This window comes from Cervus canadensis, chromosome 6, assembly GCF_019320065.1.
Source record: "Cervus canadensis isolate Bull #8, Minnesota chromosome 6, ASM1932006v1, whole genome shotgun sequence".
NCBI classification, from domain to species: Eukaryota; Metazoa; Chordata; class Mammalia; order Artiodactyla; family Cervidae; genus Cervus; species Cervus canadensis.
In genome coordinates this window covers 7,473,588-7,497,159 of record NC_057391.1, presented here as the reverse complement: position 1 = coordinate 7,497,159, position 23,572 = coordinate 7,473,588, and the positions used below count along the sequence as shown (strand labels likewise).

General features: G+C 35.6%; 1 protein-coding gene across 1 annotated transcript in view; it reads right to left on the bottom strand.

The window, feature by feature from the left end:
- Nucleotides 1-3,070: 3,070 nt before the first annotated feature.
- The window catches only part of AGGF1 (angiogenic factor with G-patch and FHA domains 1), a 41,416-nt gene continuing 20,914 nt past the window's right edge, over nucleotides 3,071-23,572 (bottom strand). The window contains exons 6-14 of the mRNA XM_043470706.1: nucleotides 22,190-22,520; nucleotides 21,053-21,164; nucleotides 19,812-19,863; nucleotides 15,709-15,810; nucleotides 14,646-14,811; nucleotides 13,055-13,137; nucleotides 8,352-8,479; nucleotides 6,644-6,743; nucleotides 3,071-5,467 (exon numbers count right to left, since the gene is read on the bottom strand). Coding sequence (XP_043326641.1) covers nucleotides 5,267-5,467; nucleotides 6,644-6,743; nucleotides 8,352-8,479; nucleotides 13,055-13,137; nucleotides 14,646-14,811; nucleotides 15,709-15,810; nucleotides 19,812-19,863; nucleotides 21,053-21,164; nucleotides 22,190-22,520 — 1,275 coding nt within the window. The 3' untranslated portion in view covers nucleotides 3,071-5,266. The remainder of the gene's footprint in view (nucleotides 5,468-6,643; nucleotides 6,744-8,351; nucleotides 8,480-13,054; nucleotides 13,138-14,645; nucleotides 14,812-15,708; nucleotides 15,811-19,811; nucleotides 19,864-21,052; nucleotides 21,165-22,189; nucleotides 22,521-23,572) is intronic.

Sequence of the window (23,572 nt, the reverse complement as noted above, 5' to 3'; positions counted from 1 at the left end):
CCATCCTGTTCCCACCTCCCTCTCTCTCATTCTCACACTCACACACTTGTAGCTCCTACGGCAATGCCACAGGTTCTGTCAAACAGTCTGAAAACCAAATTTAGATCAGTGTTCTTCTAACTGTAGGGCTCAGCCCATTAGTGGATTATAAAATCAAAACAGTGGTTGGAATTAGTAATTTGGAAAAGAAAAACAAAAGAGCATTACATGAACTAATGGCTAGGTGAAAGTGACTCAGTCATGTACGACTCTTTGCAACCCCATGGACTATACAGTCCATGGAATTCTCCAGGCCAGAATACTGGAGTGGGTAGCCTTTCCCTTCTCCAGGGGATCTTCCCAACCCAGGGATCTTCCCAACCCAGGGATCAAACCCAGGCTTCCTCCATTGCAGGCGGATTCTTTAGCAGCTAGCCACAACGGAAGCCCAAGAATACTAGAGTGGGTAGCTTATCCCTTCTCCAGCGAATCTTCCCCACCCAGGAATCAAACCGGAGTCTCCTGCATTGCAGGCAGATTCTTTACCAACCAAGCTATCAGGGAAGCCCTAGTATTGGTATATATAAAACCTGTTTTATATGCACACACAGACCCTCACATAGTGAGCTGAGACATAAACTGTATTTCTTAATGCAGATCATGGTCAAAATGGCTTGAAAGCCTTTGCTTTACCTTCTTTTGTAGCCTCAGTTTCTTCCATTTTCTCAGTCACATAAACCTCCATTGATACCAAACCACTTGTGGTTCCTCAAACCCAATCTGTTCTTCTTTTATGTGTCCATGTTGTATGGTGCTAGGCACCTCTTCTGTGTGTGTTAAGTATATGGTGCAAGGCACTGGGAATGAGTTGTGAGGAAAACCAAAATCTTGCTCATATGGACAAATATTACACGAACCACACTAACATTTAGCTGTGAACCCAAGTTAAGTAGTCTAAATGAAACAAATCTGGGTTTTCAAGAACATGAACCAAAGGCAATTAATCTCAGGAGACAAGGGAGCCATCCCTGTAGAAGAATCCATTAGCGGAGAGCTAAAGAACATGTCAAAGTTAACTAGGTAAACAGGCAGGGGAAGAGCATTCCAGATAGAACAACATGTAGGCGGCCCTGGGATGAGAGAGAACATGGCATGTTTGAGGAACTGAAAAAAAGCCCAGGGAACAAGTGGGAGGGCAATACAAGACAGGACTGGAAAGGCTGGCAGTGGCTAGACCAGCTGGCGACATAGGGGCATGCAAGGATTTAGGCAGGAGATGATGAATAAAGAGTTGTGAAGACACTATGTTCTGCAGAGTGGAAGATGGACTAGAGAGAAGGAGAGACGGCAGGGAGGCAAGTTAGGGAGCTAGTAGAATAATCCGGGGGAACAGTGACAGTGAAGTGACTCAATATATTGGAAGTCAAGGGGAAGAGGAAAAAGGCTGTGGTAGTGAAATGGAGATTGACTGCTAGGTTCTGACCTGCATAACTGGGTAGATGATGCTGCTTGCTGAGAGTAAACTGAAAAAGATCAGGTTTGGAGAAGACTCTGGGTTCCGTCCTGAATAAGCTGTGTGGATATGTATCCTGGCTAAGACAACCCGGAAGCCATGGGAGTATAGGTAGTAAATGAAACTGGGTGTATGAGCGTAAGGAAAACACCTGGGCTTGCGCCCTGAAGGCCTCTCCACTTTCTGGTCTTATATTCCTACTTACTATAATGTCTCTGAGTACACACAGTTAACAACACAGGTTTTATCTGTGTTAAAATTCAAATATAGAAATAATAATAAGCAAAAATCTGCACTATGGGTAATTAATAATTTGATATGACCCTTATATATTTTTTAGTGGGATTACGCTTTACATACTTTTCTAAAATCAGCAATGTAATAAGAATATTCCTCTCCATCATCATATAGACAGTTCTATCTTACTCACCTGAATGGCTACAGTATTATATAGAGGGCCTACATTACAATTTAACCAACCCCCCAGTCACCACTGATGGATAGTTGGGTTATCTGGCAGACAGTTACTGCCCATTCAGTAGTCACTGACCTCCTTCTGCCTTGCTCACTGAAGCCTGATTTTGTTCGAACAGCAACATGTTCCACCCTGTGATGGCTCACGATTGGCTTAAGACAACAGAGACCATCCTGCTGCCCACCTTTTCAACTTCCCTTGCAGCCACGGGCAGTCATGTTATCAGGTTCTGGCTAATGACCCTAAGGACAAGTCTGTTATGAGTTTCTGAGTAAGCTTTTGCTTTCCTGATAAAGGAGAAATAACAGGAATACTGCTCTTTCCCCTGTTTTGGACTTGAACATGATGACTGGAGTTTCAAAAGTCATTTTGCAATTACAAGGACATAAGCCAGAACTAAGACTAGTAAAGCAGAAAGACAAAGAGAAAAAGCCTGGGCCCTGATACACATAGACCACACAAGTAAACAATGACTCATTTTAAAGAAGGCAAATGTACTTCCACTTTAAAGCCTGAAAAAGGTAAAATAAAATAAGAAGCACACTTAGAACACAATGGGGAAGACACTTTCAGCAGTCCCTGAGAACATTCAGGTGCTGGGCCCAGAAACGCCTTTCTGGCTCCCCGCCCAGCACAGCCCTCTGCCCTGCAACTCAACAGGACGGCCTCTGTACACAATCTCTGACGCCGCTTCTCAGTGGGAATTTATATCTTCTTTTGGCTGCTCTTTGAAATGTGCCAAATTAAGAAATAATCTTTTACAGGAAAAGCTGAGGGGTATTTTAATTGGGTGAACCATAACTTCGTAAGTTCACAACTAGAATAAATTAAACAGAAGTAAAAACCTTAAAAACAAAAGAAAAATAAAACGCCTCCCTTTCTGAGAAAAACTGCTTCTTAGCTATTTAATTTAGAACACAACTTCTGTTATTTCACTATAATGGTGACAGCATCTTCTGTTCTCAATTTTGTCAGCTTCTCATGTTCTGGCAAAATATGTTAGATTTATCAAAATTCAGCAACTCGCAGCTTCACTTTAAACAAACACTTGAAGGCTATTAAATTACTAAATGTATACTGTGTAAATAAACTGTAATTTTAAATATTAGACACAAAACAATTTTATGTATAATTCAAATTGTACATAATCCACTTTTATGCTTCTAAACAAACAGAAGCTCACATTTGTACTACTTTCATAGTTTACAAAGTGCTTTTATATACATAGTTATTTTTTATTCAAGACAAACATGTGAGTTAAATATTATTCTCATTTCACAAGTAGAAATAGAACCAGACATTATTCAGTGCTTTAACCAGTATACAGTATGGCCCTGAGACTTTAGATCTGCAAAGGGTTTTAATAATGCAAATATCACATATATATCAATTTTTTTTCACCATTTTCAAGTTTCCATTTTCTTAACAAAGGAAAACAATGAAAAAGTTTTCCTCAATCTAGTAATAAAAGTGGGATATATTATATAGACTACTGTATACTAACTCAATGAGTGAGACCTATCAGAAGCAAGTTTACTCTGAAGGTCCTACATTATTACTTGTATACAGGGCACCAGTATCAGAACCACATTTACACAAGTAATTTTTCTACTTTTAGAGAAAATAACCCAGGACACTCCTATTGCCTCCAAGTCTTGTGTGTGTGTGTGTGTGTATGTGTTAGGGTAGGCAAGTGGCCAGGTGTGTGGTGTGTGTGTGTTCGGGTACATAAGTGGGTGTGTGTGTGTGTGTGTTAGGGTAAGTGGCCAGGTTAGGGTAGGCAAGTGGCCAGGTGTGTGGTGTGTGTGTGTTAGGGTACATAAGTGTGTGTGTGTGTGTGTGTGTGTGTTAGGGTATGTAAGTGGCCAGGAAGTATACTGAAAAATACTTAATCCAAATTTGGAGTTATAGGACCTCTGATTTTCCCATCTGCAGTGACTTGACAAATTTGCTCATATGTCTCATCTTTAGTAATACATTTTCTTTCCACACCCCTCCTTCTTCTTAAGTACCCTCTACCATTAAGATTAGAAATTCCAACAGGTAGCTTTTCTTTCTGAATTATCTTTCCTATTGCATACTTCTTTCCCCAGAATTTTCCTTTCCTATTTCTGTATCTTGAAGACATTTCATTAGAGTAGATGAAAGAGCTACAGTTTATATTCACTATGATAAAAGATCAGTTTCAGCATTGATTTCCCAGCAAAAAGCTGAGAGAAAAGTTGATCACAAAGGACAAAAACAGCACTAACTGGCAGAGCAGTGACACCTGCACTCAGAAAGCTGCACTGCAGTCTCCCCAGATCTGAGGTAATCTCCTTTCATTACTGTGCTGTCAATTTTCAGAGAATCCTGGCTGGTTTCACTACTATGCTGTCACTTTACAGAGGGAAATTCTGCCTGGTCTTGAGTTCAAAGCAGACCAGAATGTTTAAATTATTGGTTCAATGAATAATTTTTTTGATGTTATAATGTTTTTATTGCATCTGAAGATATTTTGAATAAGCATCTTGAGTCTGGAGCCTTGGCTATGCAATCCTTTTGCAGAAGAAATCAGATTTTCCTGGCACACCTCCATTGCCAGGAATGGGATTTATCAGAACTACAAACGCCAGCACACTGAACATTTCAATACTGTGCTCAATTGTTCATATTTTAGCTATGAAACAAACCAAATGTAAATGCTTAATATACAATACAAATCCACAGATTCTTCACAGAAGAAAACAATGGAAGACTGATTTTCTACATGTCACCTGTTCATTAGTTCTTCAATAATGTCTTGAATTATTTCAAATATAATGTATACACCACTACCTATATTTTTCAACATTTTCTATCTAGGTCCTAAAGGGTATAAACAAGGATGCATACAGTCAAGTTGTTTTTATAAACTTTTGATGTTTCTTCTGTTATGCATCTCACAATAACGATTATAAGGAGACAAAGACAAATGTACATTTAAGTTAGTGGTTACATGAATTTTGCTTATATGACTAGTTGTTTCTATGGGTCTTGCAAATGACAAAATAAAATAACAAAGTTTGAGAAGCCCATCCATGCCCCGTGAACTTTAGTCCACTCACAGCATAACTTGATTCAGTCACTATTTATTAGTTTTTAAAAATGTTTTTTAAAAGCTCTGCAAACCACACTTTATTACAAATTTTTGAATCATGAAGGGGTAAACTGACACAGCTCCCCCGTGTTACTGACTCTTTTTGAAGGGAAATTTCTGCAATTATACAAGAGTGTCTATACTCTATAAAAAAAGATTAATTGTGTTCTATGACTGACCTTCACTCTACAGTCCCTTTGACCCAAGGCACAGTCCCTGGTGCATCTTTTTGAGATTTAGTTTCCGGGAAATTTTCAGCAAACCTCTCTCGTGCTTTCTCCCAGTTCTTTTTGCTCTTGTTTTGGAGAAGGTGAACATCTTCAATTGAAGATGGCTTGCCTGTCCCCAAGCCTGCATGTGTTCGCCGAAGCTGAAGCTGGATCTGTTACCAAAAGTTGAGAAGAGAACTTAACTGCAGCACCTAAACACACTGAACGCTGCTATATTCAATTTGATACTTTAACTATAATTCTTTGAATTAGAAAAGATTGATGCATAAGAAAAAACTGTCAACTTGGAACTTACACTCATTTTTCTACACTGTCTTATCAATAAGTACAGTTGACTCTTTAATAAAACAGAGTGGTCCTTAAACAGCAATCACCATATTTCACTAAGATGTTGCAGAATTAATCTGTAATCTACTCTAACCACAAGTAAAATCAATGGATGTAGGTAAACCTACAGTCTGAGCCTCACCTAAGTAAGTGAAGGATAAGTTAAACCTGAGTCATAAAGAGAAACCTTGATTGTTTGTTTTCATAAAAGGAGGGGAGGACTTCTCATTATTTTGAGAACCATTAAAAGCCATAAGTAACTGAGTGTCTAATGTATGTCAGGCATCAACCTAGGGCTTTATTTTCAGATATTCCTGAAAAAAGTTCTCATTATCCCCATTTTAACAGATGAAAACTGAAGTCCAAACATGCCCTAAGTCGCACATACTCTAACCTGGCTGCAAAACCCATGTTCTTTCCTCTGTACCTCCAATGAGAGGATTTACATTAATCTTCCCTTATTTCTTTAGGTACCAAGTCATTATCAAGAATGATCTCTGGTTCTATTACTGCTTTGTAAGGTTTCTGTGAAAGAGAATCTGAACCGCCAATGAACCATGTGACTGCAGAATTAAACCACTATATTGTTTTCTAGACATGATTCACTCTATTGCCTGTTACATGCTCTGAATCTTGAACCTAAAACAGATTCTCCAGCTAGTACAGAATCTGGCTGTTTGTAAGGTAACACTTGATTGTTCCTGCATGTTATGACAAGGCACAGTAAACAAAGCCATTGAAATAAAAGGCACAGAAGAACTTCTGGCTCAGGAAAAAACACTGATTATCTAGAGGTTTAGGAAGTCTCTAAGAGGCTTCCTAAAAACCAAACAAATCATAAACACAAAAATTTGGTAATTGTGATTGCCACAAAGGTAGTTACCATGTCTCTTTGCTTGCTACCATACTCCCAGCACTTACAGCAACGCCTAGCATACAGTAAGTATACAATAAATATATCCACTACAAGAGTAACAAATGAAAGAAATCACAAATCTTACCGGAGTTTTCATGCCTCCACCGTCCTTTCCTAGGCCCTCTCCTTTTTTCCAACCCATCTTCTCCAACATCTTCCGACCTTTATTGCTATCAGTAATTTCACTTTAGAGAAAATTAAGATGATAGTTGATTTTGAGACCATTTAAACCACATTTATAATAAACTAATGAATTAAAAATAATTGGCACAACTACTTTAGAAAACTACTTGGCTTTCCCTAATAAAGTTGATGACACACAAATTCTAATCCTACATATACTAAACAGAAAAGCATGTATACGGTGCACCAAAAAGACATGGACAAGAATTTCTGCAGCCAAATCTAACAATAACCACAAATTAGAAATAATTCAGATGTCCATCAGTGGTAAAGTGGATAAATTGTGTCATATTTATACAGGAGAATATACAGCAATGAAAATAAAATGCACCTCACAAAGTAATGCTGGGTAAAAAAAATACAGGCACAAAATAAATACTAAATTATTCCATATAACTTAAAATTAAAAATTAAGTAAAATTAATCTGACACTGTTGGAAGTCAGTAGAAGAGTCACTTTTGGGGAGGAGAGAGGAATAATGATTAAGAGGGGACACTAGGAGGACAGGTTTCTGGGGTTACTCATGATTTTCTATTTCTTGACCAAGACTGCATTCTGCAATGTGTTAATCTTATATCATTCATATTGATACTTAACATTTGTAAATTTAACATCAATTTATAACGTTAAAATGAAACTAAACCTTTCATTAACTAGTTGCATTTTGTTTTATGATTTTATGGTCTAATTTAAGGGTATTTTAATTTTATGTTCTAACACATTGTCTTTTCAGTTCTATAAAATGTTAAATTAGCTCTTCAATAAAAATAGACGAAGCAACACCAATGTATTTCATTATTTATTAACTGTAATGTAATCTTCATATTGTTCAGCAATTATTTCAAAAATATTAAACCTTAAAAATACTTGTCAAGTTGCTTGGTATATGTAGTCTAAAATATTGTATTTCATAAAATCTGACTCCATAAATTCAAAGATGTATTGTTAGTTTATGTACCATTATGAACAAATTGCTATTATATGTAACTGTAAAATTCTATCCAAAGAATATCTCCTAGGACTAATAAAATATGATATTAAGTCAAAATTTAGTAATTGCTAGTTCTACATGAAAAATTTAAATAACTAAACCTAGAATTTATATTCTGAGAAAAAAATGTAGCTAATATATGACTAAATGTAGAAATATAATCATATTGTAGGTTTCAAAATTATACTTTTCATGTTGATCAACGTTACTTTACCAAGAGGAAAGAAGTGAATCAAAGATAAGTAAGAAAAATAGTATTTCAGGGTCAAGAACAAAAGCAGTTGAGTACTGAAATAACTATTAAAAGTATCAGTCCACTATCAATTTCTTACTAGCGCAGCCTTCTAAATACACAGTATATAAATGTATGGTCACTCAGTTGGGTGGCTAGAATGTTATGCATATATATATGTGTGTGTGTGTGTGTTTAAGTTTATATGTGATAAATATGTATGTATCCATATTCATGATGAATATGATCAGTAATTTTCCAGGGAATAGCAGAATACCAATATTAGAGCAAAATGTAAACAGAACTTCCACAGTCCTATAAATAAGATTTGTCCTATGAGTGTGATTATGGTACAAAGACTTTTTCAAGCAAAATTTAATACTTACGAATGAACAGATGAAGGAGCATCATCTCTTTGGAAAGTTCCTTCACTTCCAATCTGCTCCCTACGTTTTCCAGCTCTATCTTTATATTTCGGATTCTTCAATGCCTTTTCATCTTCGTAGTCTGTATTCTTTATAAACATGAAGTATTCATTGAGGAAAATAAAATTGAAATATGGTTCAATGTGGTCTCTATTAAATAAGTCATGATATAAATTAAGACATGATACAAATTAAGACAATTATGCTATTAATATTTTTAGTCTACCCCCTTTAAACTGTTTATTATCATTTCAAGTTGTGCTACAATATAAATTGTACATAGAAGATAATATAAACCATATATAAATTATAATATATAATTATATGAAAATATAGTAAAAAATACAGTATATTTTGAATTAATGATATATATTCATATTCTCATATGACTACCAGTATAAAAAGAAACATAGAGAACTCCTGCAGTTGGGAAAAAAATCTATTTCTCCTTTTCTCTAAGGAACTAAAAGTTCCAAAAGATCCAAAAAGTTTTGATACTGATCCTTAAAAGGGAAAAATATAGAAAGTCTTTTAAAAGATAGATAAAAAACAAATACTCTTTTACAATGGCAATAATAATACTTTTTACTTCAATACAGCTTCACTATATGATTAATCAGTCACTCAACAAAAATTACTGAGTAGAGAGTAAATTAAGCTCTATGTAAGGTGGTAGAATGCAAAGAAATTTATAATCCTCAAGTGAGGACACACAATCTTCAGCATGCTACAGTGTGACTGGTTCACCAATAAAGGTATGCCCAAGACAAGCCAGTGGCACAAAAGAGGCAATTCAGCATGGGGTTTCAAAGAAGAATTCTCTTCCCTTTTGTTACTATTTGCTAACCTTTATATAAAAAGTTGGAGTAGGAAATGGCAACCCACTCCAGTGTTCTTGCCTGGAAAATCCCATGGACAGAGGAGCCTGGCGGGCTACAGTCCATAGGGTCACAAGAGTCCATAGGGTTGCAAGAGTTGGACATGACCAAGCACACACATATAAAAAGTATAAAAAACACTCATCAAAAAAGACACTACAGACTGCTAGAGCAATGTATGGAAAGCAGCATAGAAGTTTTTACTTAATTTTGCTTTCAAAACAGAAAAATAAAGAACCATCAGTCCTAATGGGTATTCGCCCTCAGAAAATGATGCAGATTGAGCTAAAATTTTGAGAAAACATTTTATTCTCTCCTTATAGATTTTCTACTTTCCTCCCAAATTAATTAATCTCTTGACATTTTTTCTATTATGATTTCTCTTTTAGTACAACAGTAACAACAAAAAATACAATTTTGCAGAAAACTTTTGGCAGCATCCTCTCTGATCTCTTCATCAAGTATAAAAAGCACTGGACAATTCATTTAAGACCTACAATTCTGTATCTAGCTCTGCCATTTAGTAGGTGGGTGACCAGATCTAGTTTCTCCAATGTAAACTGGCAATATTAATTACTTTCTTGCTCTATTATAGAAGTAAATGGTAATTTTTAACTGCCTTATTGATACATAATTAACAAACAATAAATTATACATGAAGTGTACAATTAGATACTTTTGAGATTTGTATACACTTATGAACTTAGACTGGACATGGAACAACACACTGGTTCCAAATCGGCAAAGGAGTACGTCAAGGCTGTATATTGTCACCCTGCTTATTTAACTTACATGCAGAGTACATCATGCGAAATGCCAGGCTTGATGAAGCACAAGCTGGAATCAAAATTGCTGGGAGAAATATCAGTAACCTCAGATACACAGATGACACCACTCTTATGGCAGAAAGTGAAGAAGAACTAAAGAGCCTCTTGATGAAAGTGAAAGAGGAGACTGAAAAAGTTGGGTTAAAGCTCAACATTCAGAAAACTAAGATCATGGCATCCGGTCCCATCACTTCATGGCAAACAGATGGGGAAACAATGGAAACAGTGACAGACTTTATTTCTGGGGGCTCCAAAATCACTGCAGATGGTGACTGCAGCCACCAATTAGAAGACGCTTGCTCCTTGGAAGAAAAGCTATGACCAACCTAGATAGCGTATTAAAAAGCAGAGACATTACTTTACCAACAAAGGCCCGTCTAGTCAGAGCTATGGTTTATCCAGGAGTCATGTATCGATATGAGAGGTGGACTATAAAGCAAGCAAGTGCCAAAGAATTGATGCTTTTGAATTGTGGTGCTGGAGGAGACTCTTGGAGAGTCCCTTGGGCTGCAAGGAAATCCAACCAGTCCATCCTAAAGAAAATCAGTCCTGAATACTCATTGGAAGGACTGATGCTGAAGCTGAAACTCCAATACTTTAGCCACCTGATGTGAAGAACTGACTCACTGGAAAAGACCCTGATGCTGAGAAAGATTGAGGGCAGGAGAAGAAGGGGTCAACAGAGGATGAGATGGTTGGATGGCATCACCGACTCGATGGACATGAGTTTGAGTAAGCTCTGGGAGTTGGTGATAGACAGGGAAGCCTGGCGTGCTGCAGCCACGAGGTCACAAAGAGCTGGACACGACTGAGCAACTGAACTGAAATGATACACTTATGAAACCATCACAATTAGGATAATAGATATTCATCTCCCACAAAAGTATCCTTGTCCTTTTTTTATAATCCATCCCTCCAGACCCTCTCTGCATCCTTCCTCTCCTGTATCCAGGCAACCACTGATCTGCCATGATACATTAGTTTGCCTTCCTAGAATTTTATACAACTGAAGTCCAAGGTATGTACAGTTGATCCTTGAACAACATGAATTTGCACTTTGCAGGTCCACTGAAAACAGATTTTTTTCCATTGGTAAATATGACAGTACTACCCTATCTGTAACTGGTTGAATCTGCAGGTGCAGAACACCAGATATGGTTGAACTGTAGTTACTGAGGGCTGAGTAGACATGAAGATTTTTCAGCCGAGCTAAGACTCGGCACAGCTAATCCCTGTGTTGTTCAATAGTCATCTGTACTCTTTTGGCCTTTCACTCGGCATAATCATTTTGAGATCCATCCACGTTTTAATCTGTATTAATAGCATATGTTTATTTCTTTTTTTTATTATGAGTGTTTAACATATACATTTAACATAGTTTGTTTATCTATTAATAATGGACACGAGTTTTTTTTCCAGTCTTTGGCTATTAGGAAAAAAGCTGTTGTGGCCATTTGTTCCCTAGTCTTTTTATGAACATGTGCTTTCACTTCTCTTGCGTAAATACTCTAAAGTAGAACGGTGAATCATACAGTAGTACCATAACTTTTAGACAAAGTATTAAACTCTTTACCAAAGTCACTGTACCATGTATGTTCTCATCAGCTCCAGTTCCTCCACATGCCAGCAACACAATACAGTCTTAAATGGTTTTAATTTGCATTTCCCTAACAACTAATGATACTGAACAACTTTTCATAACTGCCATCTGCTTTGGTGAAGTGTCTATTCCAATCTTTTGGTCATTCTAAAACTGTTTTCCTTTATTGAATCTTTAGAGTTCTTTGTAAACTTCATTGGATACATGATTTACAAATATTTTTGCCGGTCTGTGGCTTATCTTTTCACTCTCTTAACATCTTTGGAAGAACAGAAACTTTGCAGGAGTACAACTTGTGCTTTTAAGGACTGTGCTTTTAGTGTTAGATATCTAAACATTCTTTAACTCTTTTTTTAAGGTTTGCTTCTAGAAGTCTTACGGTTTTAAGTTGTAGATGTATATGTACAGTCCGTTCTGAGTTCATTTTTATATGTTATGAGGTGTTAAGGCTGCTGTCACTGCTTCTGTTGTGGTATGTGCTGTGTTGACTTTTCAATTAGTTCAGCACTGTTTGTTGGAAAAAGACTATCATTTCTCCATGAAACTATCTTTATACCTTTGCTGAAAATCATACATACACAAACACACATATACATATACATATTTATCTATGCATCTATCTGTCTATATAGGTCTATTTCTGGACTCATTAGTCTGTCCATCAACATACTTGTTTCTCTTTTTGCCAGTGCTACTGTCTTTATTATAAGAGTTTATAATAAGTCTTGAAATCAGGCAGCATTAGCACTCCAACTATATTTTTCAATGGTATCGTTTTAATGTAAGTTTTTTAAAAATCAGAAATGGCTATTGAAATGTCGAGCATTACCTCACTTTTCTACTCTAATCTCAATACCTGTTGAAGTAAACAATAAACAACTAGCAGGAATTACATGAATCTCAAAATAATTATGAGTAACTCCTCTCTTTTATATATAAAAATGGACTATGCTTATCTAAGGGCTTCCCCGGTAGCTCAGCTGGTCAAAAATCTGCCTGCAGTGCAGGAGCAGTGATCAATTCCCGGGTTGGGAAGATCAAATGGAGAAGGGATAGGCTACCCACTCCAGTATTCTTGGGCTTCCATGGTGGCTCAGACAGTAAAGAATCCACCTGCAATGCAGGAGACCTGGGTTCGATCCCTGTGTTGGGAAGATCCCCTGGAGGAGGGCCTGGCAACCCACTCCAGTATTCTTGCCTGGAGAATCCCATGGACAGAGGAGCCTGGTGGGCTACAGCCCATGAGGTGGCAAAGAGTCAGACATGACTGAGCGACTTAGCACAGCATGCTGATCCAAGGGCAGTTTTACACAAAACCAGACACAGTTTAGCACATGTAACAGTATTTAACTTTCTTACCTGCAAACCATATTTCACTCGTATTTTCTTTAATTCTTTCCTCCTTTCCAACTCTTTTTCCTCCTTACTTAGCGTTGGACCAGCTAAAAGGAAAATTGAGTTAAAAAAAAACACTAAGTTTGATATAATACTGTTTATTTAATAATGAAAAATTTTTAGTACTAGTATTCCGTCTCCAGATTAACAAAAGTTCAAATTAACTAACATACAAGTATCTTGGGTTGTGATGATGTCCTTTTAGCATTTTGGTAATTAAATCCAATTGGAAAGTAAATCAGACCCCAAAGAGTGTAAGAATGTTACAGTTTAGATACTAAAAGAAATACTGACCATCTTAATTTTTCAATATGGTTATTGTAATAGTATCCAAGATGTAGAAATACTGTGAATTCCCTGAAAGAACGTAAGTTTGTACAAAAAATACCCCACAGAATTCAAGAGTCACATTATTGTGTAATGTGCCCTACACATTTTCATAATGTAGTATATGTAGGAAAACAAAAAATACATAATGAACATAATTAGTTAGCGTGAGGAGGAAAAACAATGTAAGGAAAATTACTACTTCAGAGTATCTCTTTCAATTTTTAAAGCCTTAGATAAGAAAGTTTTAACAAGATAGCAACCTTTTATAGTGTTAGTATAGAAAATAATGGTATATACACAGATAATACATCAACAAACTGTAATTAGGAAAGTAGACATATCAACCAATAACTCTTAATGCCTTATCCTATTATTTTCTATGTTACTATTTTACATCAGAGTTTAACTGTGGACGACTTTTTTATAACAGTAAATAGATGTTAAAGAGAAACCCTGGGCTTCCCAGGCAGCTCAGTGGTAAAGTATCCACCTGCCAATGTAGGAGAGGTGGGTTCAGTCCCTGGGTCGAGAAGATCCTTTGGAGAAGGAAATGGCAACCCACTTCAGTATTCTTGCCTAGGAAATCTCATGGACAGAGGAGCCTGGTGGGCTATAGTCTATGGGGCTGCAAAAGTCACAACTTAGTGACTAACACAACAAATCTTTAGCTAGGCCGCATTACCCCTCTGAAGGACATTTAGCTGCTTCAAAGCCCTACAGACTTGGGGCTTTGCTGGGAGTTCAGTGACTAAGACTCTGTGCTCCCAATACAGGGGGCCTCGGTTCACTCCCTGGTCAGGGACCCACACCCTGCATACGGCAAGAAAGGGCCTGCATGCCATAACTAAGAACCCCGCGTGCCATAACCAAGACCTGGCACAGTCAGATAAGTAAATAATTAAAAAGATAAAAAGCCTACAGACTGGATTAGCAACAGCAGAGCTGGTAATTATCATTCCTGGTCAGAAAGTAACCTAATGCTATAATAGTACAACTAAACTATTACATAGAAACATCAACTACAATCATAATCTACTACCTAAGTCTCACATTTCAAAACATGTTATTTTTTTAGCCTCATCTGATAATATTCACTGAAATATAAATGTATCTCAATAGAGTATTATATCAATTAGATATGAAGCTGGTAGCTACTGATACATTTTTTTGAACACTTTGGTGAATTAAAAAGTTATCACACACACAAACAATATGTTTCACATACCAAAAAGTTCATCTTTCTTATCAAGACGTAGGTGAGCTCTAACCTGCCCTGGTTCACAGCCATCACAGGTATCACTGCCAGGGTGAATATGAAACGACAACACAGTCTCTCCAATTTTCACTTCATCCCCATGCTCGAGTACATAAGGGTCACACTTAGTTTTGGGCTAAAGGGGAAAAAAACAACAAAACAGAAATCCAAGAGTTACATATGATTATTTATTTTATGGTTACTATAAATAATGTCAGATTATAACAAAAAATTTTGAGATAGTTCTCAATGAGATAGACAGACATATGCATACATACACATTTCCACAACATGAGGGTGATACATAATATTCTATTAGTGGAGAAGACAGATGAACTAAGCAACTTCTAATTTTTATATTATCAAAATCCACTAATCTCCCCATCTCCATACCCAATGCTATCAGAGAAATATCCAACCCAAACTTCAATCTCTTACCAAAATGAATCATCATCACAGTCAAAAAGATGACGTATTAAGGAGATAAACTGCATCATATTTCCCTTTTTCCTTCTTCTCTTGATAATTAAGCTTTATTTCATTTTTGATCCTTAACTAAGAACTCTCTCCCTCCCCTCCTTCCACATATTATCTTATTAGGTGCTAAGCACTTTGCTACGTGTTAGGGATAGAAGAGTTAACTGAATAGACATAGCCCCTGCTTTCAAGGAGTTTTCCAATTTAACACTTCTGTTAAAACAGCTTAAAAAAATAAAAAACACACAAAAAAAGGATGGTCCCTAAAGTTGCTATAAGAATACTTCCTTTGCATGGCTTTAAGATGCATTTATCTCTAAAAATAAGGCATAGATACATAATTAGAAGGCAAAACTTAGCAGTGAAGTATCTGCTTACTGTATATATTTTTCAGCTCTAAGAGTTCTCTTCCACATTAATACATCTGGGCTTGAATACCAATCTGAACTAAATGATATGTATAATCACTATGATAACTATGCCCGGAGGGATAAAATATTTCAGTTCAGTTTTTTAAAAGAATATGCAAGTATTTAATTAATAAATATACACTCACCTGAAGAATCTGTTTTCCATTAACAACTGTACCATTCTGACTGCCTTGATCCACAAGGACATAACTTTGTAAGTCATGGTCAAAATAAATTTCTGCATGAAACTTAAAAAAAGAAACCAGGTAATTATAAATTATTATACCTTTTTAAACCACAGATGATAATTTCTCCATGATAAACTGCAGTGGACTCTGATGATTTAACTTGTATTATTCTTAATACATTTTTTTTTCTGAATACAAAAGAATTACAATGCTTCTGGTAGAAATAAGAAGGCTGCAGGAGAAAAAGTCACCCACCTTTAACTCCACCTATAATTACCATTAATAACTCAGTATGTGTCCTATCTTTTCTATTTTTATAATATTCTTGAGATTGTACTATATATAGTTTGAAATAATTTTTCATCTAATATAGTTGCTCACATCATTAAACATTTTTAATACAAAGGTGATTTGAAATATTCAAGGTCAACTTCTCAGAGTTTCCAAATTTTCAATACTCAGGACTAATCACTACCTCCTGCTCCAGAGCACCTGGTTTATATAACACTTAAACCATACAAAATTACTGTATATGTGAATGCCACTGTACTGCTTACAATTATTGCTTACAATTAGTTGACAATTTGCTTACCACTTAGTATATAATATAGTGCCTCACATATATTGGGCACGTACTGAATACATGTTAGATACAGAGCTGCAAAAATATTTAAAATTCTGTAAACAATATATAGATGATGGTGGTTACATAAAATGATGCAGCTGCTTTCTGGGGAAGTTTGACAGTTCCTCAAAATGTTAAACAGAGAGTTACCGTATGAATCAACAATTCTACTCCACGGTAGGTATCAAGAGAAATGAAAACTACACTTCCAAACAAACTTAGCAGCATTATTCTTAATAACCAAAAAATGGAAACAATTCAAATGCCTAACAGTTGATGAATAGATAAACAAAATACTATAGTGTATCTGAACAATGGAGTATTATTTGGCAATAAAGACAAATGAAGTACTGATACTTGCTACAACATGGATGAATCTTGAAGACAAGCTAAGTGTACAAGCTAGTTACAAAAGAGTACATACTGTATTATTAATATATGATTCCATTTACATGAAATGTGAAGAACAGGCAAATCCACATAAACTGAAAGTAAACTGGTGGTTGCCTAGGACTGTGGGAGGTTAGAAAGGAATGGGGAAGGACTACTATTGAGTACGATACTTCTTTTCATAGTGATGAAAATGTTCTAAAATTGACTGTAGTGATGGTTACACAACTGTGAATACACTAAAAACCTGTGAATTATGTACTTTCAAAGGGTAAATTGTATATTGTATATAGACTGTATCTCAATAAAGTTTTTAAAAATTTTCATAAATATAAACTTAATAAAATATAAAATGTTTCAAACATGTAAAAGAATATATTGAAAAACTTCTACACATGACCCAGCTTTAATACAATTTGCTACATTTGCCTCAGATACTTAAATTATTATTCACTGATGTGTACCTCACTCTATCTATCTATCCCCTACCCTTCCTTTCAGAGGTTTGATGTTTACTTAAACGTGATGCATCTCTTTATAATTTTACCATGTATGTATATATTCATAAAAATTGTATGTTCCTTTTGTTTTGTTTGGAACTTAATATAATAAGGAATCACACTGTATAAATTTTTTACTGAGATATAATTTATAGGCAAGAAATTCATAAGTCTTAAATATACAGTCTGATGAGCTTTGACAATGTACGCTAACAGTGTTTATCTCCTTTACCTTGCATCTTTGGCTTAATACCATCTAGCTGTAGTGCAGTTGTGGCTGCACCATAAATTATAATACATATTCTTCTAATGACAACAGCCAGGTTTTTTCCCAAGGTTTTACTATCTTTCAAAATGCTTCTATCAACAACCCTGTCCATGCACTCTTCCTGTGGACAATACAAGGGTTTCTCTGGGGGTATACACTTAGGAATGAAACTGCTAAGCCATCTACATGCAAACAAACTTTATTAGATACTGCTACACAATTTTCCAGGCTTCACAGGTGGCTCAAGTGGTAAAGAATCCATCTGCCAATGCAGGAGTTGCAAGTTTGATCCCTGGGTCAGGAAGATCCCCTGGAGTAGGAAATGGCAACCCACTCATTGCTGTTGGGATAATCCCATGGACAGAGGAGCCTGGTGGGTTACAGTCCATGGAGTCGCAAAAAGTCAGACATGACTAAGCACACACATATCATTTTCCAAAGTGGTTGGACCAATTTATACTCTCAACACCAGTCTATAAGAATTCCCATTGATTTATACAGTCTTAAATAACACTTTGTATTGTCAGAATTTTTAGCTTTTGCAAACATATCAAGTGTGAAATTAAATTTCATTACTGTGGTTTTAATTTGCATTTTCCCAATTACAGGTGAGGCTGAAATCTTTTCTTATATTTATTAGCCATTTGGGTTTCATCTTATGTAAATTTTCTCTTCATGTCCTTCATACATTTCTTTCAATTGGGTTGTTTAGAAAAACTGTATCAAAGAGTTTAAGTAATTTCAAATCTTATGACTGGAAACCTTATTCCAAAGACCTTTCTAAATTATGCTCTCAATAGGAATGATACGTAATAAACAGGATGAATGAAAACTGACACTTTGGTCTCATTTGTATTTCTTGAATTACTACAAATACATGTGAATGGTTTTCGCATGTTAAGCATATTTCCTCTGGTGTGAATTACTTATCTATGTCCTTCACTCATTTACCTGTTGGTATCATAGTGGGGTTTAAAAAAATGAATTTGTATGAGCTTTTAAAATATAAGGGATATATATTTTACCAGATCTGATTATCTTAGACTGCCATTTAAGTTTATTTCTTAATATAAAGACTTTAAAACAAATTATTCAAAATTACCTTGTCTTCTGTGATTTTGTTTCTTTTTTTAAACTTAGAAAGTCCTCTCCTATCCACTGGTTAAATATTCGTTTGTTTTTCTCCTAATATTAATATGAAATATGTTGGAGTTTTTTGACCTTAACTTTTTCATATACCTGGGTATGTGTGATATATACTGTCAAACTGATTTCACACAACTAACAAATTACCTACCCCATCAGTGGACATGTTTGTTTCAAAGAAAGGAAAAGCAGGAATGCCACCAGAGAACTACCTCCATTTCAGACTGAAGTAGAAGGACGTCTTTGTTATTTAAGTTATAGACAGGGTTTTCTTTGGAGGCAGAAAAATCAAGGATCATGAGAAGGTAAAAAAACAAAATAATTTGGTCTGAATTAAGATTACAAGGACTTCCTCCCCTCTAAGTGAGTCTAAACAAAGCAAAATAATCAGACTTTCAACTAACAATGAAAAAACAAATTTCATTCCAAAAAGACAAAAATCACAAAAAATACATAGTTTAGAATCATATTATAATCCATTAATTAGAAACAAAATGGGGTTGGTGAAAGGTCAAAAAAACATAACAGTTATAAAAGGGAAGGGAGAAAACCACAGAAAATGTAGTAAAGAAAAAAGATAAATGAGACTTTTGATAGCTAAACCTTATAACTTTAGCTGCAACTCTGTTCTTTCTGTTTTGAAAAACCCAACTGCTCTTTTTCCTGAAACCACTAGAAAATCAACTAGGAAAAGTGGTAAAATCAAGCGGGAAAAGCCTTGAGTGGTACAGGATAGATTATTCTTGAGTTGAAAAATACCCTGGACTCAAAGTAACTGCACTAAAGTAGCTTGAATCCACGTATGATTTATTTTTGAACTGCCACAATATCCAGCATACTGACTTCACTCAGTAAATATTTGCTAAATGGGTATTACTTTAATACTTAGTCTACATTTTCTACCTCCTGCTCCAGACTGTTAAAAACTAAACATGATTTTAGTTCATCCAAATTTTGATGGAGAATTTTTTTTCTCAAGTAATGGAATAAACAACCTGCATTACTTTCATTACCATTACTATACTGACTATTAATCTTTCTTTTTCATCTGAAAAACCCTAAGCTTTCTGCCATAATGATTATTTACAAAGTCACATCGAGGGGGCTGTATCTGAAAAATCAAATAACTTACCTTACTGACACCAACTTCAGGGATTCGGAGAGTATGCTCCATATCTTTTTCTCTGCAGAGTTAAGTAAAATTAAAATGCCTTTAATACTTTTTGAAGCATATTTAAAATGCTATATTTAAAGAATTTTTTAAAGATAATTTTGCTTTAAAAGATAATGTTAGGATGCATGTCTCTCTATCAGACTAAACCCAGTTTCTGTAATGCTACTTTAAATTTCATGTTTGAAGGTAGGTCCCGGAATGATCTTAACTCTTTCATAAGGTAATTGTAGGGTCCCCAACCTTTTTGGCACCAGGAACCAGTTTCATGGAAGACAGTTTTCCACAGACCAGAACAAGGGTATTGGGATGATTCAAGTGCATTACATTTATTGTGGACTTTATTTCTATTGTTATTATATTGTGGTACATAATGAAATAATCATACAATTCACCATGATGTAGAATCAGTGGGAGCCCTAAGCTTGGCGCTCTGCAATTAGACAGTCCCATCTGGAGGTGACAGGAAACAGTGACGTCTGAGGTGAGCTGCGAGCGGCGAGGCACAGCCGTAAACAAGACGGAGCTTTCCTCACTCACCCAGCGCTCATCTCCTGCTGTGCAGCCCGACTCCTAACGCGTCCAGGGGCTGGGGGCCCCTGCTCTGGTACATCTGTCACAGGCTAGTAAACATCCAGCAGGACAAAATATCCTTTGTAGCAATGTCAGCCCAGATCTGTTGACTATGTTTCCACTTCTATTACTATGTGTAAAAGGAACATACTATTCTCCAAGAATTCAAAATGAAGATACTGTATGAAACCTGAATTAAAGATACATTATCTTTCCAGCTGGGAAGAAAGGAAAGTATCCTGCTCAGGATGAAAATCCACTTCTCTACCAAGCTGGTTTGCGTTCCACAGGGGTAAAGGAAAGGGTCAAAGGAGGTCATGCTGGGTCTAAGTGAGTAACTTAAGCCTAAAAATGCAATACCAAAGCCAAGAAAGTGACGAGATCGCTGTGGAAGGTATCACCAAGATTTTATCTCTTTACGTAGGCAGACCGCTTTAGGGACAGTGAAGTTATATCTGCAATTGACTTCCAAAAGCACATGACAAAAGGTAAGTGTCAGAATATTTGCTGAGTGAGAGAGGGAGGGACAAAGATATCATTTCTTGTCTATTCTACAAGTACCATGCATACTTAATGATTAACTGGAATAAGAAAATTAAACAGAATACAATAATAATAAACATTTTTACCTTCCAATTGTAGCAGGATTTACAGCTGTAATGATAAAAAGTGATCCTGTCTGCAACACAGGTGATCTAATTACAATTACTCTAATACATGGGGGCCAGATTTTTTCTTCATCTGCCAAAGAAAGAAACATGTAAGTATTAATTCAAAAATAACAAATGCCCAGGGAATAGTAAAAGGCATACATAAAGCTAAAATAAACTGATCAAAAATCTTCCTTCTGTTTAAAACAACCTTCTCAAATTCTGCTATATGACATACGTAATAAGTAGGTTTTAACAACACTAGCAATTTAAAATAATCAATCTAAAGATATAGAGAAGCTATCACAATTATAAAATAATCAACTCTCTCTTTTTTAAGGTATTGATATTTGAAAATATGCCCCCCAAAAAAGAATTTTTTTTTAAGTTAGAAAAACTGAGTCTACCCTTTTAAGAAAAAAATGAAAGGAAACTGCATTAAGAACAAAATAAGCTTGCACACACTAATACAAAATTCTGTTTTAAAAGTATGTCATTATATCTTCAAGTAAAAAAAAAAACAAACAGATTTACCATAATACCTATGTTGGCTTCCCTGGTGGCTCAGAGGTTAAAGCATCTGCCTGCAATGCGGGAGACCCAGGTTCGATCCCTGGGTCGGGAAGATCCCCTGGAAAAGGAAATGGCAACCCACTCCAGTATTCTTGCCTGGAGAATCCCATGGAGGGAGGAGCTTGGTACAGGGTTGCAAAGAGTCGGACAGGACTGGGCGACTTCACTTTCACTTTTCTATGTAGCTGAATTCATGACCTACTCTTTAAGGCAACTGCCTTCCCTCCCTCAACTACAAAAGTGGACAATAAATATCTAATCCACTAAAACAGACTTAGTACAGACTTTAGGAAAGAGTAGGTAACTTGGTTTTTTGTTCTACCAAGTAGGCCATTCAATGCAGTTAAACTTTAGGATCCAAGTAGTACTCATTTATTCACACCCTACTGTAAATATAACCAAAGTTATCATTTTTAATAATGTTATTAAAATAATCTCTTTAAAACAATCAGCTCACTTGTTGGCAAATATATGGGCTACTAACACTTTTAACTACTGTGTTGTGCTTTTACAATGATCATAAAATAATGGCTATTTACTCACCTTCATCTTCAGTATCTTCTGCAGTTGCATTGTCTTCACTGGTAATGTCTTCATCGTAACTGTCCTCGGTCTGAGAGTCTGTAATTTCACCTTCTTCAGGCTCACTATCAGTGTCTATGATTTTCTCATCTTTAAATGAAGCCAAAGTATAAATGTTTTCATTAACAGGAGATTCTACAGTCTTTGCACTAACTGGAACAGTATATTTGGGGGGGCTATTTTTGTAATGAATGTCTATTTTGGCCTTCTTTTTCACGTTTGCAAAATCTTCTCCCTCACTGCAGTTTATATGTTCAGTATTGGATATCTTCTGATCTTCTGAATTCAAATTCTGGAAAGAGGTAGGAACAGGAGAGAAGAATCTTAAACATGACCATCTTATAATGTTTAACCCTAAATGTTTCAGTGAATTAGTGAAGACATATGTTTAGTGAAATAACAATAGCTATTATCTCTATTGCCTCTTCCTCTTATTATGTTCCCTTTCTTAATGATGTACCATCCACTTATCCAAATCAAAAGTCTTTGACAACTCCTTGACCACTCCATGGAATCAATTACTGAAGCTATAAATTATGTTTGAAATTCATCCCAATTTTCTCTCCTTATCTAGTATCATTTTCTTAACTGTCCCAATCCAGGTCCTTATCACATATTGCTTGGACCATGTGAGAACCTAGAACAATGCTGTCAAAAATAAAATGCAAGTTTTATATACATATATATATATATATATATACGTATATATATATATATATATACACACATACACACACACACACACACACACATATGCTTTAAAATTACCTAGTAGGGTCATTAAAAAGGTAAAAAGAAGCTGGTGAAATTCATTTTGTTACTTTACCTAACCCAGTACTTACAAAATATTATTAATTATATATAAAGATGATATTTCATCAATACAAAAATTATTACAAATACTTTATATGGATTTTCTGTACCAAGTCTTCAAAACTGAGTATAGTTTATACTCAACCAGGTAAAGTGTCCTAGCTACATTTAAAGTGTTCAGTAGCCACATGGAGCTGACAGAACAGTGCAGGCCTAGAGAATACAACTAAACCTGAATTTTCTTTTTACACTTTGAGTCAATTATTAAGTCAACATACATGACATAAAGAGTTAGCACTAATTACAGCAGGGATTTAAAGATCTAAATGTACCTAATAAATCAGAACTGAAGTTTTGCTAAAATACAGAGTCAGTTTGATGATAGAGAAAATAGTACAGATGAGTCAATTATATCTCTTTATTCTGAACTTCCAACTTAACTGGCATAAGCCTTTTATTATTTATTATACATGCATATTGGGCATACCCTAGGACAAATGAACATATCTATTATTTTAACTTTAGAAGAAG